This window comes from Chanos chanos, chromosome 2 (genome assembly GCF_902362185.1).
Source record: "Chanos chanos chromosome 2, fChaCha1.1, whole genome shotgun sequence".
NCBI lineage: Eukaryota > Metazoa > Chordata > Actinopteri > Gonorynchiformes > Chanidae > Chanos > Chanos chanos.
In genome coordinates, this window is record NC_044496.1 from 38,633,772 (window position 1) to 38,654,009 (window position 20,238).

The window sequence follows — 20,238 nt, forward strand, 5'->3', positions numbered from 1 at the left end:
GCCAAAGTGCCAAGACCTGCTTCAGCAATCAATAAGTCCCACCCCTTCCCCAATATATTAAACATTATCGATCCAGCATTTTGTCAACAGTCGTTAAAGGATATGTCAACAGAAAACTACCCACTGTTCTCTATATGAGAATGGCTGTCAGTGCTCTAATGGTTTGAAAGGATTAATACATATATACATTTGTATGTATACATATACAGTTCAGTAAGGGTTTTGTGCTGTTACTGTACATTGAGGTTGTGTTTTCTTTTTGGAGTGGAATGAGTGATTGTTAGTATTCTTCTGTTTTAGCCATAGCTTTTATTAGCTAAGTCAGTTCTCTCTACAGTGGAAGAGAAGAGGACATACGTAAGGAAAAGATACTTTGTTCAATTTTCACTCGCTTAAGTAATAAAAAAAAGAGCCAATGAGTTGGCAGAAATAGCGTTCCGTTAATTTGAAGACACAAATTTGTTTTCTTACGCATTCATGGTTTTTCTTCTTTCTCTCTCTCTCTCTCACTCTCTCTCTCACTCTCTCTCTCTCTGTCACGGCCTCTCTCCTTACCCAGAATTCTTGCTTTATAATCCCATTTTTGCAGTTCTATTTTTGGGGGGTTTAGTGCATACATTTGCATGTGGTTAGGACTGGAGAAGGTGATACCCAGTGCCAGGGCAGAGACGACAGGCAGACGTGCCCGTTTTCGGTAGGTGTGGCAGAACTGCTCACTCCCACTTAGACATCCAGTATGTAAAACACATACAACACGGTGCACAGTCAAACACAGGAAACAGTAGAGTAATACAGAAGCAGTATTAATCACTAAAATAATATTTAGGAGGAAATAACAGAAGCCAAAACCAGGGACTGTGGTAAAGAGTGGTGGAGTCCTGGAGAAAATAACTTGCCCCCCTGCTAAGGTGCTGTATATGTGGGCACCAACCTTAATCCAACACAACCAGTTCTCACTGAATCAGGTGTATGCAGAGTGTAGGATTAGACCGGGAGCTGGCAATAATACTATACCTCATTAGAAGGAGAGTTGAGGTGCTCTGAGAAGGTTAACCACATCATTGGAGCAAAGCTCAAATAAGACATTGACAATTCATATATTGAGTAGAGGAGAGGTCGTGATCGATTTTAAGGTCAATGGATTTCATTGCTCGAATGCGAAAGCCTCTGAGCTTGCTTTGGCTTTAACGCAAATCTGATCTTCTGTGAGACTGTGCCCGTCCAACTGCACAACCACAGAGAGAACAGGAAGGAAACTGGAGGTGCTTCATTTAAGCTTCAATCATGTGTGCCGTTCACAGAGCATGTGTATGTGTATGAGTGTGTGTGCATGTCTGCATGTGTGTGTGTGTGTGTGCGTGTGTGTGTGTGTGTGTTTTTGTGTAGTCGAGCTTCTTTAAGGAGACCTCAGCAGACAAAGGCCTTCTAATGAAAAATGTCTGAATGAGAGCGTGAGAAAGGATGATAGAAGATAGCATGAAACTGAGAGATAAAAAAACAAAATAAAACAATGTTTGTGCTCCACCAGCACATAATGATGATAAAGAGAGTGAACACACCGATATGTTTGGGTTGTTTGTACAGTGAAGGGAGAAAACACACTCCACATTCCAGTTACCTACACACACGCTCTCTCTCTCTCACACCCACACACACACACACGCCCAGATTTTGGACAGTCACATGAATGCAGCTGCTCCATTTGAGACACTGTTCCCTGCACGCAAGTGACATTGCCCTTAGACACAAGGCTGCGGAATGTGTCGAGAGGAGGGCAAAACAAGGGGTAGCCATGGCAACAGGCCAGGATCGGGCAAGAGCAGAAGAGGTGGCGAAAGACAGAGATAAGAGAGTGATATCAGAAGAAAGAGAGCCAAAGAGTGAGAGATTAATACAAAGACAGATTAAAACAGAGAGAGAGAGCAGGAGAGAGAGAGACAGAGAGAGGACACATGTTGAAAGAGAAGGATAGAGAGAAGGGCAAAGAAAGACACACACACACACACACAGAGAGAGAGAGAGAGGGGGAGGGAGAGACATTAGGTTGTTGAGAGAACTGCTCCAATAAAAGCTTCACACCTAAGATTAAAGAGGTGTGAGCCAGCTGGCCCCTTCAGTAAAGGGGGAGAGAGTCTAAGAACATGTGTGTGTGTGTGTGTGTGTGTGTCTGTGTATGTCTGTGTATGTATGCGTGTGTGTACATGAATGTGATGGGTGTGACCATACACACACACACATGTGCCATCATGGGGTTAGACTTAAGCAGCTTTACCACAGAGGAGGGGCCTAGGGCAATGAGAACAACCTTTATTCTTATACACACACATTCCCATACATATTCCCATACCCAGGCCCACACACACACACACACACATTTTGCCCTGCACCTCTTTGCTGTCTTTAGAATGAGATACAGTGATCTCTGGTGCATCACTGAGGTTCAACTGTTAGCACTTACTGAAAGGAGATCTAATCTGCCTGTGAGAAGGCACAGCTTGTTGTAGTCAGAGAGAGAGAGAGAGAGAGAGTGAGAGCGAGAGAGATTTCGATCGACATTCGCTAGATATGTCAGATGACACTTCCTTCTGTATCGAAGGCATTGGTTTGATTAAAAATAATACAGTGCTTCCTGTAACAGTCTAAGAGATCAGTAATGGTTTTTCTGAGCATGCAGCAGGATGCTCCGAAACAGAACCCAAACCACAGAAGGCATGATGGGATTGCTTTTGCCCTCAGGTCCTCTATTCACCAATGGAAACCATCTGCTATAATAACTGACCTTTGATCCCTAGCCTTTTGACCTCATGTTTTGGTTGGGACAGAAAGCAGGTGCTTTTTTCCAGAGCACTTCCACTGAGAGCCATTAGGTATGTGTTAGCTCGTAATGAAATCCATTCATTAACGTTTGATGATTTTGGATAAACCAAGGTGACAACTGCTTTTAAAAGTACCGTCTTCCCAAGAGTCCAGAATTAAACCTGTATGCCCACCACAGACAGTGTGTGTTCCACTGTCGTCTTGACTTTACTCACCGTTATAAATGTTGCAGTGAAAAAATGATCCCAGACTGATAAGAACATGTATTATCTTTCTCCTCATTATCAGCATCACACAGCCCATTTATGACTGCCCTCTTCATCATTCATCAAAATCACAGTTACCGTCTTCTCATTGACCATCATCATCTTCATCATATTCCTCTACTGTCAAATAAACACTATGTCAGTATAAGGGGATTCTCACTGACTGTTCACAGTGTCTGTATTCCAGAACAGTGTCTGTGTTCCTGAATAGTGCACCGTACTGAGATAAGGCCAAGATTAGCAGTACATTCTAACATATCTGCTCCGTCAAGTGCATGTGATTATGTGAATCAGAAATGTCATTGAGGGGAATGGTAGCTATCCGATTTATTATTACAGTAAAATAGGTGATGTGTTACATAGAATGTGACAGATAGAATCATCTGAGTTTAAAAAAAAAACCCTGCCTGTTATGTAATGTTGTTATTGTAATGATTGTTATGTAATGTTATCATTGCTCTGTTATGATTTTTTAAATGTCTTAGAAACATGAGTAATGTACAAGAACAAAAATGTAAATGACTGACATTACAGCTATTTTTTTGTGCTGGGCAACACTGGAAAATATGTTTGGATGACTGAGGTTTATGTGTAGTGTCACGTTGCTACATTCGGCATACCATCAAATACATGCAGTGACCAGAGATGGAGAAAGAAAATAAATTCTGGAATCAGGATTCAGTGACCTGTTCAATTCAGTGACCCGTCTGATCCAGTGATATGTCTGATCTAATTCATTAATATTTTGACATGTGACCCGAATCTCACAACCAGAGAATGGTTAGAAAGCATCTCCATGTTTTTTTATATATCATTGTCATTCGGGTGTGTTACAACTGCTCATGGTCTTTGTAAAATGAAGAGTCATTTTTGAATGTTTGTATAGCTATTTTAACTGCTTATACTAACATTTCGCAAGTGGGAAAGCTTTGTGATCTAGAACAATTTGGATGGAGATGTGAGCTCTAACCAGCAATGTGAATAGTCGCGTGAGTTTGGTGGAAGACCCGATCTCTGGTGTTGGAGGTGGAAGATTTAATGTTGGTCTAAATTTCAAGTGCTGGATGTGGTGGTGACTGTTTATGGCAGTCCGTGAGAATTGACCGGATGGTTTGAATATCCAGTAGTTTTGATGGTGATGGGTGAGGCTTAGCATATTCTATGAGATTGGTGGATGTTTAGATTAATAGTGGAGGTCAGGCTGGAGTGTGTGAGGGTGTTACAGAGAAATTATGTGTAATCAATAAGTTTGGTGGATGTTCAAGGTGAAAGTGAACATCCAAAGTGAACGTGGCAGTTAGGTGTTTGGTGCAGTTTGTGAGTTTGGTGAAGTCTGTTCTCATCTCTGGTGCTTGGTAGCACAGGGCGTGGCAGACGGCAGTGTGTGTCTGTGGGGTGTATGGTGTGGTGTGTGTCTGTGGGGTGTATGGTGTGGTGTGTGTCTGTGGGGTGTGTGTCTGTGTGGTGTATGGTGTGGTGTGTGGTGTAGTGTGGTGTGTGGTGTAGTGTGGTGTGTGTCTGTGTGGTGTATGGTGTGGTGTGTGGTGTAGTGTAGTGTGTGTCTGTGTGGTGTATGGTGTGGTGTGTGGTGTAGTGTGGTGTGTGTCTGTGTGGTGTATGTGTGGTGTGTGGTGTAGTGTGGTGTGTGTCTGTGTGGTGTATGGTGTGGTGTGGTGTAGTGTGGTGTGTGTCTGTGTGGTGTATGGTGTGGTGTGTGGTGTAGTGTGGTGTGTGTCTGTGGGGTGTATGGTGTGGTGTGTGGTGTGGTGTGTGGTGTAGTGTAGTGTGTGTCTGTGTGGTGTATGGTGTGGTGTATGGTGTGGTGTGTGGTGTGGTGTATGGTGTGGTGTGGTGTAGTGTGGTGTGTGTCTGTGTGGTGTATGGTGTGGTGTGTGGTGTAGTGTGGTGTGTGTCTGTGGGGTGTATGGTGTGGTGTGTGGTGTAGTGTGGTGTGTGTCTGTGTGGTGTATGGTGTGGTGTGTGGTGTAGTGTGGTGTGTGTCTGTGGGGTGTATGGTGTGGTGTGTGGTGTAGTGTGGTGTGTGTCTGTGGGGTGTATGGTGTGGGGTGGTGTGGTGTAGTGTGGTGTGTGTCTGTGTGGTGTATGGTGTGGTGTGGTGTGTAGTGTGGTGTGTGTCTGTGGGGTGTATGGTGTGGTGTGTGGTGTAGTGTGGTGTGTGTCTGTGGGGTGTATGGTGTGGGGTGTGGTGTAGTGTGGTGTGTGTCTGTGTGGTGTATTGTGTGGTGTGTGGTGTGTGTCTGTGGGGTGTATGGTGTGGTGTGTGGTGTAGTGTGGTGTATGGTGTGGTGTGTGTTGTAGTGTGGTGTGTGTCTGTGTGGTGTATGGTGTGGTGTGTGGTGTAGTGTGGTGTGTAGTGTGGTGTGTGTCTGTGGGGTGTATGGTGTGGTGTGTGTGTGTAGTGTGGTGTGTAGTGTGGTGTGTGTCTGTGGGGTGTATGGTGTGGTGTGTGGTGTAGTGTGGTGTGTAGTGTGGTGTGTGTCTGTGGGGTGTATGGTGTGGTGTGTGGTGTAGTGTAGTGTGGTGTGTGTCTGTGGGGTGTATGGTGTGGTGTGGTGTGTGGTGTAGTGTAGTGTGGTGTGGGGTGTATCGGTAACAGACTGACCTTGCGTTCCTTGTCACCATACTCCAGGCCCAGAGTATCCATGGCACGAACAATTGCAGCCAGAGACTGGATGGTGTTACTGTAGACCACAGGCTTATACTGCTTCACATCATCCCCAGAGAAACCATCTTCATGGATAATCCTACACACACACACACACACACACACACACAAAACAAACACAGTTAATTAAACTGTTTCCTGTGTTTGTTGGATTAGTGTAAATGTTCTTTGGAGAGCATTCTGAGTCACACAGATTATTATGAAAAGATTTTTAACTCAGAGCAGACATTAAACAAACAAACAACCACAAGCTAGAGACAAACACACACACACACAGAAACACGCGCATGCGTGCGCGCACGTGCGTACACACACACACACACACACACACTTAAGTTGAAAGATCTCTGGGATCAATCTTGCTAGTTCCTTAACTGCATTTCTCTGTTTTCATCTTTCATGTAATGAGTGTTTGTCTGTGTGTGTGTGTGTGTGTGTGAGAGAGAGAGAGAAAACTATATACCAGTCAGAAAGCAGATGTGTGCTCAATGCCCCATTACCTACAGTTCCACACACCCCCACCTCACATCCCTCTCCCTGACATGAGAGTGGCATAGTGCACCTTCAACAAAAACCTCACTGAATTACACCCTCTACACAACGAATGGCATTTTGAGTTGACGTTTTTTGCTACAGTGTATGTCAGGCTGAAGTGTGTGAGGCTGTAATAGAAACTGTTTGTTACTGATCTTGGTCTCCTGAGGCGTGCCATGTTCTGTCCTCCAAACTTCACTGTGTCACATTGAGGAAGACTTCTCAGTCAAACATGCTTTTCCAGCTCTGTGAGCGTGTGTGTGTGTGTGTGTGTGTGTGTGTGTACTACTGTAAGGTACATCTCCACAGGGGTGTTCCAGTGAGACAGCATCAGGTGTAAAACTGTGGTTGGAGAACCTGCCCTCTCTCTCTCTCTCTCTCTCTCTCTCTCTCTCTCCATCATACACTCTCATTCAATAATCACCCCATTATGAAATGACAGTTTTATCTCTGTCTGTGATAAACAGTATGGCACACGTTGATCCTAGATAAATGGGGCAGCCAGTAAAGGTAGGGGGTGGGGGTGTCACTTTGGACCTTTCATAGTGAATATGAGTAGGGTGAAAAGAGGACAGAGGACGACCTCTGGAAACTAGGTGAGCCCTAGACTCCAGATTTAAACAGCCCAGTTTGGCACTGAATTATCAATCAAACATGTTCACTAACTCCACCACTTTCCTTTCCTTCCTTTTTCAATAACTCTCCACCCACTCAAAAAAAAAAAAAAGTTTATTTCTTGAATAATGGTGGGTTCTGAAGGCAGTTTGTTTACACCATTTTATGACAACATGCTAAATAATCCTATGTTTCAAAGCTGGTTTTTATGGTGGTTTGATTAAATTAAGCCTCCCCCTCCTTTTCCAGCAGAGCCGAGATGTCATGCCTGCATTGACTGTCTGCGTTAACTGCGCCTTTGTCTGATTTTGGCAGGCCATGTTCCTGACTGCGCGTGGCTTTCCTTTGAGACGCCGAGAAGAGGATTTCGCTGTTCGTGTCACTGGTTTAACTCGTGGTTTTCTCACTAGACTTTGGTGACAAAGCAGATAATTTCGTGCCATGTCGGAATGGTTTTAACTCCAGCCTTTGGACATTGTTGCCTGTGCAGATGTGAGTCACATATGAAAATGTTTTTTAAGATCTTCAACAAGCTATGATTCAGTCCAAATGCAGCTTCAGAATATCCCAAATTATATTTCTCCTGAATATTAAATGTAAAATAGTATGAGTCATTATATGAATATAATAATTTGAAGCTATTGCATAATTAAATAGCAGTGCACCAAATATTAAAAAACATATTTTACTTTAATACATAGCTTAGTGCACAGTTAACAGAGTTGAGAAAAAAATATATCGCATGTCTAAATATATCATGCATTCAATTATTTAGAGAAACAGAATACTTCCTGAAATATTATGGTCTAATTCGTTCAACTGTAATCTAATTCATTTATACAGGGAAACCTTTATTTTCTCGAGGAAGAACTTTAGAGGCTTTGGGTCAATGACAGAGTTTCATCTCTCTCGTTCGGCTGCGGTTTGTGTATCAGAGACGTTGGTAAGGGGACAGATTTCGGGCTGAGCCCTGAGAGACACGGTGCCAAGGACAGATCCGTGGCCTTTGTTTTGTGGCTCGTGTGTTCAGTTACGCCACGCTAAGCCATTCCAGTCCACGCGACCCCGGTGGCCAGCCAGCCAGTAAACACCTGGCAATCATTAGCTAATCAAAAAACCACCGATCAGCTCCTCTAAATCTGCTCTGATTCTCCCCTGATCGTTCCCTGGGGACTCCGCCATCCTTAACGGAGACCTCCATGTGAATCAGGGCGCACCAATCGGCTAGAACTCTGTTTATCTGTCTGCTGTTTGCATTAGTTTCCTGATAAATCCATCTCTGTAAAGCCTATTACATACTGGCCGGTCTTGAAAATTAAAAGGTTCTGATTTACTCAGCTCTGGCCACACTATCATCTCACTTCCTGTATGGTTTCAAACTCCATTACTGTCTCAAAGTCTACATTGACAAAACTGTCTAAACAGTGCAGTAATACCTTGAGCCAAGTTGGAGGTGATGAACCTGGACTGCTGTAACTGAGACTGGTGCTGTTTCTCAGGTAACCAATAAATTATTCAGGTGATAAAAAATAACATGTGTTTAGGTCTTCTCAAAGTCACAATATAAATAAGAACACAATCTGGAGGGTTTTGATTCCCCAGAGAATGGACATTGATCTGTTTCAAATGTGAGACACTGAGGGCAAAGCCAAATGGGCGAAACTTCTGTTCCGTCTGACCTGGCTAGTGACACACACACACATGCACACGCACGCATGCGCACGCACACACACACACACACACACACGCACACGCACACGCACCATCGCATTACCAACTTCTCAGTTGTGGAGATTCTGCAGAGTACAGACTTAACATTGATACAGGTCCTTACGCTCAAGCAACTTGCAAGTGTGTGGCCGTGTGTGTGTGTGTGTGTGTGTGTGTGTGTTTGTGTGTGTGTGTGTGTGTGTGTGCATGCAAGTGTGTGTACATACATATGTGTGATTATGTGAACATCTATATGTTCATCATACTGCATATAGTCCTATCTGCTAATTTGTACATAACATACATATCTTTAAAACAATAAATGATGTTAGAGTACAAACTTCATAAGGGTGTTTATCTCTTTCATCTTGTCCCCTGCCTGCAGCTGACTCTCTGATGCCCCCCTCTTGACTCTGTGGAGGTACCAGCTCTAGCAGTACCAGTACCCTTTGGCTGTATCCCTCGGCCCTGTAGGAAGGTGCCCACACCCTTTCACCCTGTCTCTGAGCATCTGCTGTGGAGACCCATCCACTGGGCCTAGCAGGCACACAGCTGCCCCCTCTATCCCAGCTCTACCCTGCTTCTCCAACACAGCCAGTCTTCTGTCTGGCACACACATTAACACGTAGCCCAGCCATGAGGGCTCTCCAAATGTCCCTGCCTAACAGCCCTGACACAAATACACACACACACAGAGTTGGCTTCAGATAAGAGAGAGGAGAGCTCCGCCTGGGTAGACAGAGAGAGAGAGAGAGAGGGAGAGAGAGAGAGAGAGAGAGAGAGAGAGTGTTAGCTTTTGTGTGGGTAATAGACACATTTTCAGAATTGCTTGTCTCACGTCTTCCCATTCTACTGAAGTTTCTTTATTCCGTGTGTGTGTGTGTGTGTGTGTGTGTGTGAGGAAAACGACAGAAGAGAAAGATCATTATAACTACCCCTCCGTCCTAGTCACTTATTGTAGAGCACTCATTAAAAAATAAAGCCAGAGACAGAGAGAGACAAAGATTGAGAGAGAGTGATTGAAAAAAAAAGAGAGTCAGGGAGTGAGAGAAAAGGATCACCTCACACTGGGAGGTCTTTGCTCTTTGTGCTTGAAGACTTTCATTTCCTGACCTCAGAGCAGCCAGTCAAGATAGTATTTTCTGTTTTGATGCAAAGGGGGTATTTGCTTCTTTACATTCATAATAAAGGAAATGGCTGCTATTGTTGAAAATATCTGTGGTTACGGTTAGGGTTCTGGCTATTCTATGTTCCTTTTGTTGAAGTAAAACTGACGTCAGAGGGATGTCTGAACTCCTATATTACGATAAATCTGTTTGTGTGTGTGTGTGTGTGTGTGTGAGAGAGAGCGAGAGAGAGAAAGGGAGAGAGAGAAAATGAGAGAGAATGAGATTTGACCTAAAAGGAGACTAAAATTGACTAAAGAGATGTCCTGCTGAGGTCATAATCTAAAAAATGATTGCACACTCACACACACACACACACACACACAAACGCACAGACACCAACACACAGACACACACATACAGACAAACACAACAGACACACCTGTAACCTCAGTGAAACATTCTCTTCCTTTCTCTCGGTTATATGGGTTACAGTACTGTTATAGACAAACAAAATGTGTGTATATATATATATATATATATATATATGTGTGTGTGTGTGTGTGTATGTATATGTATATGTATATATATGTATGTATGTGTGTGTATATATATAAATACATACATACATACATACATACATATATATATATATATATATATATATATATATATATATATATATATATATATATATATATATATATATATATCCATCATCTCAAAAGAATTCCTCTAAATGTAAGTCAGTTCATGCGAATGTGTGTAGACTGAAAGTGGTGACAGAGGACAGAGGTCCAGAGGTCACACACTGTATGAATGACCAGGGCGTGCTGTCTGGTGTGAATGAGATGAATGGACTGGACAGCACTAAGTGACTCAGTAACACTGGACAGTGTACAGCACATATGCATCATTTAACAGTCAGCTCAAAGTAGAGTCAAAGATCCATATGTCTCATACAAACACGCACACACACATAGACACACACACACTCACACAGACACGCAAGTGCACAGACACACATGCACACACACAGCTCTCTCTTTCTGTCTCCTCTATCTCTCCTTTAAAAATAATACTTTGTCCGGGGGGCTGTGTGTTGGAAGCCCATTTGCTCTGACAGAAGTGCTAGAGTACTGTCACTGTCATCACCTACCCAGTATACAGCTTCTTATCCTGTCTATTGAATTGTTCGAGTGTGTGTGTGTGTGTGTCTTTGGTGGTGGTGGTAGTGGGGGGGGTGGTGGTGTAGAGTCTCTATTTTTAACTGTGGTAATCAGAGCAGCGTTCCAGCCCTCTTCTATCAGCTGCCATGCACTACTCTACCCATACCCCCTCTCTAAAACACCCCACCACCTTCCCCCTCTCTAAAACACCCCACCACCCCACCACCTTCCCCTCCACCCTTCCCCCTCTCTCAAAACACCCCACCACCTTCCCCCTCTCTAAAACACCCCACCACCCCACCACCTTCCCCCTCTAAAACACCCCACCACCCCACCACCTTCCCCCTCTCAGAACACCCCACCACCTTCCCCCTCTCAGAACACCCCACCACCTTCCCCCTCTCTCAAAACACCCCACCACCATACCCCTCTCAGAACACCCCACCACCTTCCCCCTCTCAAAACACCCCACCACCTTCCCCCTCTCAAAACACCCCACCACCCCACCACCTTCCCCCTCTAAAACACCCCACCACCTTCCCCCTCTCAGAACACCCCACCACCTTCCCCCTCTCTAAAACACCCCACCACCTTCCCCCTCTAAAACACCCCACCACCCCACCACCTTCCCCCTCTCAGAACACCCCACCACCTTCCCCCTCTCAGAACACCCCACCACCTTCCCCCTCTCTCAAAACACCCCACCACCTTCCCCCTCTCAGAACAGCCCACCACCCCACCACCCTCCCCCTCTCAGAACAGCCGACCACCCCACCACCTTACCTCTCTCTCAGAACACCCCACCACCTTCCCCCTCTCAAAAAGCCCCACCACCTTCCCCCTCTAAAACACCCCACCACCTTCCCCCTCTCAGAACAGCCCCCTGCCCTCCCTCTCTCCCGCCCCCGGGGTCCGGCAAAATGGAGTCACCAAGGCCGTCCAAAGCGGAGAGGAGAAACATCCCAGACAGACTGTGTTCTGAGTCATCTTCCATTAAGTCTAACCCAATTACTGCTCCTCCATCTTAAAATGGAGCTTCAGATTCCACATTTCATCTGAAGACAGTCTACAAATCACTATCCATCTTTTTCTTTCCCATTCTTTTGTCATTTTCTCTCTCTATCTCTCTCTTTCTCTCTCTCTCTCTCTCTCTCTATTCTCCACCTGTTCTCTCTTCTCACATACACAGACAGGGATTGTATGTGAGCTGTTGAAACCTGAGAGAGAATCAGATTTGTAGATTCAGAAGAGACCAGGTTCACATACATATATTTTTGAATGAACAAGCATAGCAAAGTGTTTTTGTCTGATAAGCTAAGTATGTATTACTGTCAAAGAATCAGACTATATGAAACACAAAAAAGACATATAAGGTTTTGATATAGATAATATGCAATGACAGGTTTTGACTGGCTAAACACACAAATATGAATGTCGATTCGTTGGTTTCAGCAGTTCCTCTCCGTTTGTGAAGTTTATGGGAGTTTATGTGTGGTAGTTTTGTTTTATGGAGAGCAGATCTATTTGGATAATGTTTGTGGCATTAAAGTCAATTGTCCATATTTAACTGGAAAGTGGTCCTCGAATTGTATGCTTCCTTTCATTTCTCCACTTACGAAACGCCAAGCAGGTTCTGCTTAAAATCCCTAAAGACTATCTATCAAATCACTAAAGACCATTTAAATAAGCTCTGATTGGAAAAAATAAACAGCAGTAAAAAAAAATCTGAGAGGCATGCACCAGTGCCTCAGACCTCTCATTGGTGATTAATGCTGTTGACAGCAGTTAACCCTGCGCTCTCATTGGCAGACATCCCATCTCATTCAATCCTCCCTGGCTCTAACCCCTCCCATTCGCTATCCTTAAGTCACACCTACTCATGTTCTGATTGGTTGTTCATTGCTGTGACCCTTCCCCTCACAATCTTCTGGCTTCGGGTCATTTGTCATTCTCTAATTAAGGCTGCCATAATTATCACCATGCCAACGGAGGAGGGGAGGAGAGAGAAAGAAAGACAAATAGCTGAGACAGCACATCATCAGTGCTCTCCCAGAACCTCAGCCTCAGCTGCTCTGAGCCAGCTAAGATTTGTTCACACACACACACACACACATACATATATATACATTTCATTTTATATTTCTACATTTGTGGTATATGCTGAACAAGCCCCAAATGACTGATATAATCAGGAGTTTTTCCACATGTAAATATATTTACAGTAATTAAATAGTTTGTGGGAGCTTTTCTCTCTTTCTTAATGTCCAATAAGTGTTAAGTGTGGTGTGTTAGGTTTTCTGTTTGTGAGGAAGAGTCGCAGACTGCATCAGCTATGTCTGCAATTATCATTTAATTAAAAGCAACTCTCGTTACATTACAACCTGTGTATCTCCCAGGTTCACCATGAGGCCCCTGGGAGCCCATCAACACACACACAGGCCAATTTAGCTTCTTTCTCTCTCTCTCTCTCTCTCTCTCTCTCTCACACACACACAGCAGGTAAAGGTTACGCTGACACACCAAGTAAACACAGTCACAACCTGCTGCAATTAACGCCCTTCACCCTGACACGAAACACACACTCTCAATCTGTGCTGCTTAACACGCCAGTCGCCAACGCTAGAAATGAACACAAACGTGTTATTTTCACTCAGCTGGATGTGGAACTCTCGGATTGGTGACATTTTCTACCTTCTCCATTCACACTGCTGTTTTTATACTGGTCCTAATGGAGGTTAAAGCGATGTATTCTCTTTGTTATGTAATTATTTACAGAGAATAGCCTGCTATGCTGTGTTAAACCAGCTGACCTCAGATCAGCTGATCTAACCGATACAATCAACCTCTTAAACAAGGCTCCTTTGTTGATGCTCAACCCAGACCTGCTGCAGTCAAATACAAACACCTAGTTAAAACAAAGGGCTTTTGTGACATCACACGGACAGTTCACTGTGCCTGGGTGAAACTCTCCACACAGCCAGAGTAGGAGGACTGACCATAGCGAAGATGGAGAGGGAGGGAGAGAGGTAGAGAGAGAGAAAGAGAGAGAGATGCTCCGTTTTAGGAAGCTGTGAGGGGGTAGTAAAGGGGTCCAGCATGGATTTGGGGATGCACTTGACATTCCAGCAACTCTCTCTCTCTCTCTCTTCATTTTTTGCTCTGTGTTCTTTTCTTTGTAGCCCACCAATTTTCTTCCTCTCTCTACTCTCTCCCTCGCTAACAATCTCTCTGTCACTTCTCAGCAAAAAGAGTCTTTCCACCTACGGAAAAGCTAAGAAGCAATGACCTTGAGGTTTCAGCTACAAACAAACTCAAACACAAACACTGAGATAAATGAACTCTTCCACACCAGGCACAGAGAAAGAGACAGAAAAGGCCAGCCCTTCCGAGATATAAAGGTCACACCCCTCTGACATACTGTTTTTCTCCAGCTCAATTTCCCAGTGCAATGAATGACTGAGCGCTGGATTAATGGCTTGTCAATATTGAAGGCCATTGGGCCTACAAGTCAACCTCCAGAAATGCAGATGGTAAAGCACATTACTACACAGTCATAAGTCTCCAGGAGAAAAGTCAATACATGTGAATGGGACCCATTGGCAGGTAATGTAGAGATTAGTCAGGTGTAGTAAATGTCCAATTCAATTCATTAGTCCAGTCTCTGTTTATCACAGGTTTACAGATATGAGTCATCTGTTGCTGCTCTTGCTTTGGGTTCCTGCCTATCCTGCTCGTGTGTGTGTGTGTGTGTGTGTGTGTGTGTGTGTGCGTGCGCGTGCGTGCGTGCATGCGAGTGTGTGCGTGTGAGTGTGCGTGTGTGTGTGTGTGTGTGTGTGTGTGTGCGTGCGTGCGTGTGAGTGTGTGCGTGTGAGTGTGCGTGTGTGTGTGTGTTTGTGTGTGTGTGTGCGTGTGTGTGTTTGTGTGTGTGTGCGTGTGCGTGTGTGTGTATGTGTGAGTGTGTGTGCGTGAAATAGTGATGTGTATCAATGAGTCTGACACACAATCCCTATTTGACCTGTCTACATTACGGTCTGTACTTTGCATGTAGCTCTCAATGCAAAGAGAATGCAAAACGTTTACCACAATTTACAATGCAATGTCTCTGTACACACATATAGACAACCCACCAACACCAAATTCAACAGAGCCAAGAAATAAACAAACAAATACAGGACACACACACACAATCATCTGTTGTGAGGGGTATTTCTGAGCAGTAGCATATCTCTGAGTTAAGCCACATTCCTGTGTCGGCAACAATCCAGGCAGCCCCAGAGAAACAGGGGAGTTGGTCAGCTGGCCAAGCCCAGCCGAGAAACAGAGAGAAGGAGAGAGAGAGAGAGAGAGAGAAAGAGAGAGAGAGAGAGAGAGAGAGAGAGCTGGGAACACTCTGGTCAGAATGGCCCAAGATCTGTTTGTTCTCCCCTCCGCTCCATCACTTCTAATTACATCATTAGAGGTACCCATAAAACTCTCTCCCACAATTACACATGCAGAGACAGAGAGAGAGAGGGAGAGAGAGAGAGAGACAGAGACAGAGAGAGAGACAGAGAGAGAGAGAGAGAGCAGTGAATAAAGAGGCAGCAAATAAAGTCGAAAAAGACAAGGAATAAAGAACACAGTGAAAATTACGGCCATAATGTTGAGATGGAGAGAGAGCGAAGATGAGAGAGAGAGAGAGAGAGAGAGAGAGACCAATACTAGAGTAGTGCTACATCTCAGGTTGGCATACAATAGTGGGTGAGGCAGCAAAGAGTCTGTACCACACACAGTGAGTACAGAGCACACCCATTTCACCACTCTACATATTGCGTCAGCATCACTTTCCTTCCTTATTTCAAAACCGTGAGTCAGAATTTCCCCTCAAAGCCAAGTAAGAGAGCGGCCTGTGGCCACCTGCAGTGTGTGTGGCCACATCCGTGTTCCAATAAACTAATCTCTCTGCACAGGGGCATTTTTCTGCACGTATATTTTCTCAAACCTTACCACAGCTGGCCTCAAAGCAACATTTTTACACGTTTTTTTACTCAGAGAGACGTTTTCCCATGCATATACAGCATGCAGACATATGCACGGCGCATGCACAAACACATACACACACACACACACAAACAAACACACACGCACATGGGCAACTATGCAATTTAAACTACTGCCGTACCACCCTCCACACACACAAATGCAAATGTGCACATGCTTACGAGGGGCCGCATACATGCACATGCACACACACACATGTGCACACACACAAACACACAAAGGCCTCCACCTGTAGACCAATGCAATAAAAGTAATGCAAAACCATTCTCCACTTGCAAACAAATGCCACTCCCCCTCCCCCAAAAGCACACACAGACACACTAATACACCAACACCAGTGTCATCAGCCTACCTAGATACAGGGATAAAATGACTCACCACCCCCCCATGCCCCTCACAGCTGGGACCCAAACCACTACATCTCTGGCTCTGGCTCTACAAAGCCAAACCAGCTGCCAGATTTTAAAAGCAGTGAAACTCCATCCGTGTAATTCAGTTGAGAGATGTAGTGTGTGTGTGTGTGTGTGTGTGTGTGTGTGTGTAAACATCAGGTGGCCTACTGCACAAAGTGCTTCTGTAAATAACTCTACTGCTGCCTGTTGTCACTGGTGCCGGTGATGGGCTGAATTCAGGACAGAACACCCCAGTGTCTGCTCCCTTCACATTCAAAATCAGCCCCAAACATCAGGACAAACCTTCTTCAGGTTACACTGTACTGCACGTTTCTGGCAATCTCTCTCTCCCTCTCTCTCTCACACACACACACACACACACACACAAAGAAAGACATCTGGTTCACATTAACAGTGAAGCTTAGCCAAGGAAGAGGTGATTCACTACAAAAGGGACTTTTCCATCTAAAATGGGACGAATTATTTTTGGACAAAAATACAAAATATGCATTAAATATCATATTTTAAAATTCCTGCACTGATATACTGTGAATGTTTCAGGTGAGATCTTAAGATATTTCGAAGTGTTATGCTCTCCTATACCACACGCTGCTATAAAAACTCATCTTTTAAATATTCAAATATTATAGCGCTATATTGATATATCATGACAAATGCAAAGCAACTTTCTCTAAAAATGTCAAATTAATTGAAAGGGACACATCTGCCATCCTCTATCAGTAGATTTTAGACTGTAATTCAGCTTAAAGGTCAAATGCTTTTAGCCAGCATCTTTTCTGGGCATGAATACTAAAGCATTATACATGTATATGTTTAGTTAGGTCTTTGTTTCTGGTTTTTCATTTTGACAATAGGCAATACGTGTATGTTTTGTCTCTTGTCCCTGTGCCGTAGCTAGATACAGGCAGTGGTAAATCCAGGCACAGATGGAGGTTAAGGGAACAGCTGGGTGTTCTGCACAAAACAAAGCTTTTCACAATTAGCTGGATAGAGACTAAGGCCCAGCGGTTTTAAACACAGACATATTGTAGAAACTGCTTTAAAAAATGATAAACAGTTTAAATCCTCCCCCACTGTAACCCAAAGGTCAGCAGAAGACAGCTTTTAAAGGATAAAATGTCAGGAGAGTTAGGTTTACAGAGCAGGCGAAGAGAGCCTTTCACTAAAGACTAATAGGAAGGCTAACTTTAACCCTATCATAAACTAACAATCAAAACTTGAATCTAAAAGATTTGGTAAAGAACACAATGTTGGTAATGGGTTCACTTGTTTTTCGAAGATAGTGGTAGATAGGCTGTGTTTTCACATTCTCTGCTATTAAATTACATGAGATTACATAAAGAAAATACCACATACACACACACACGTAGATGTGCAGAAATTTCTTTTTAATGCCTGGATTAAGACCTTGGTTCTCTGTTGAGTAGAGTGCTGAATAAGTAAAATGTGTAAGTACATACATTTAAGTATATATGTTCATATTGATTCCCCTAAACAGATGGTACAACTGACACACAGGTAACATGACCACAAAATACACTCACATATACACACACATGGTGCTGTGATCTGAGTCCTTTTCCCTTTCTCCTTCTCTCCTGCTCTCAATCTCTGTCTATCTCACACACACACGCACACACACACACATGCACGAGCGCACACACACAGACACGAAGAATGTGTTCGCAAACACACTCTCACACCCTATCCCCTGGGGCAGGGTACTGAGTGCACTGTGGCTGAGTGGGATTCTCAGTAGAACATGAGGATGAGGATGGTGAGTGGTGAGTATGAGTGAGCCCAGCTGCGGCTGCTGTGATATGATCAGTGTCAGGCTACTGAGCCCTACAGTCACTTACATACACACACACACACACACTCAAACACATACTCCTAACACACTGAGCTAAGCAGATGGAAGCACTGCTGACGCTAGAAGCAATATATTAGAGTGGCAAACTTAACCAGTGCCTGTACTGTTCTACAAAAGGCAATCTGAAATACCTCTTCTTATTTCCTCTATCATGTTCTCCTCTCTCTCTCTCTCTCTCTGTCTCTCTCACTCTGATGCTTTTTTACTCTCTCTTTTTCACTCTGTCTCTAAGCATCATCATTTCATTGCCCTGCATATTTTATCAGTGTTTTATTAACTGATTTCTGACAAATGAATTCTGTAAATATGACGATAGAAATCACTGGTCCCTCCCCTTCCTGGGAAAGTGGCATGTGTTAAAAGTCAACTTGGACATAGCTTGACTACAAGCATACTTGAAATTCAAATGATACAACTGTGTGAGAACAAACAAATCCCTTCCCACACCATGTGGGCCCTGAATTTCATTAACAGCACAAGCAGGTAGCGCCTCCCACCACACCATCCTACCCAACCACCAAACAGCTTTAAGATGTCTGTTATAGTTCAAATGAAGTCCCAATAGTCACTGCCTTCCACTGGCCGTTCGTGGCACCAGACAGAATCAAAACACTCATCTCTCTGTTCTTGTGCAGACAAAAATAATCCAAAGATTCTTCTTCATTATCCAGTTGCATCATTGTTCAGTTACATGGCTCAACCAAAAGACAATTATTAATTGATTTGTGCATAGTGTATAGTGACTGTATAGAGAACATAACGAGTGTTTGGTAAATTAATTTTTGTCACACATTTTGGCAGACATCTTCGGTTCCTATGTGTAATTCAATGTCTTTTTTGGTTACGCCACAGTCAAGTTTAAAATAGGCTGCCCCTCGAGGGCAAACCGTATTAAAAACTCTTGGCTTAAGAAGAGCCTCTCACATTATCAGAATCCAAAAAGAAATCACACCTCCAGTTACGCCCCAGAAGCACAAAGACAGTGAACATCCGTTCCGTGTTTTACCGCTTGCTGAGGATTCGGCAATTCAAACAACGGAAAGACTCGAGAATACCCGAAGAGATACGATTGGACGATCAAGCTCTGCTGGGCGCTGTCCACCACTGAAACCGCCTGAAATGATATGATACCTCATTCCAAATACATCTCCATAACAATTCCATGAATCTAACAGACCAAAGAATATAACGATCCCATCGGCGAAGATTTTGACGTCATTTAATCTTTACTGAATCTATCAAAAATGGATTCTCCTCTTTAAAGATTCCATTCGAAGATGGCAGAGCTCCTGCAAACACTTGAAAATGGAAGGCGTTTCTTTATCGAATATCTGAAGCCAGGGTCAATTTGATTTCTATTTTAAAATCCCCAACGACATAAAGGCACTGATATCAGTAAAACATAACCTACAAGGTACATCAAGACTGATGTGAGATACATACGACTAAGTGCAGCACTGTACATTATTAGCCTATTGAGATACCCCAAACGTCAGTGAACGGCAACGGTCAGTCGGAGACGAACACAATATATCACAAAATGTTGCGAGAAAAAAGGCATAGAGCAGACTGGATAACATGATTTCACTTCGGGTATAGTCCTACAGGGTGGGTAAATTCGTTGTGACAAAGTGTAGAGAAGGTGCCTGAATCTGGCAGCGGCAGCAGAGAAATAAAAATGGCCGAGTGAAGAAGTTCGGGTGGTACCAATTCTTCTTACTTATTCATGCACAATCATACGATCTCATACACACATTCACAGTAACACACATCACACCTACATATACAGGATGCGCAGGCCGACAGCACAAACATATGCTTTAACGGTATATGTAAACGCATACGTTTTCAAGGAAAAGATGGATAAAGCATTCTCTTTTCTCAGAACAGCCCAATAGCCTATCCCGTGGCTTACGTAAAATTCTTTTTCATTTTAGTCTGACATGCCTGTGGCCAAACGAAGACTGAATGTGAAGATGTAGCGAAAATAAATATAATAGACTGCCGTG

General features: G+C 43.8%; 1 protein-coding gene across 4 annotated transcripts in view; it reads right to left on the reverse strand.

Moving 5' to 3' along the window:
• The window catches only part of gnao1a (guanine nucleotide binding protein (G protein), alpha activating activity polypeptide O, a), a 69,279-nt gene that overhangs the window by 47,792 nt on the left and 1,249 nt on the right, over positions 1-20,238 (reverse strand). For 3 of the 4 annotated variants that reach the window (XM_030793008.1, XM_030793023.1, XM_030793016.1), the window contains exon 3: positions 5,707-5,848. In XM_030793008.1, coding sequence (XP_030648868.1) covers positions 5,707-5,848 — 142 coding nt within the window. The remainder of the gene's footprint in view (positions 1-5,706; positions 5,849-20,238) is intronic. The other variant, XM_030793031.1, reaches the window with a different exon arrangement.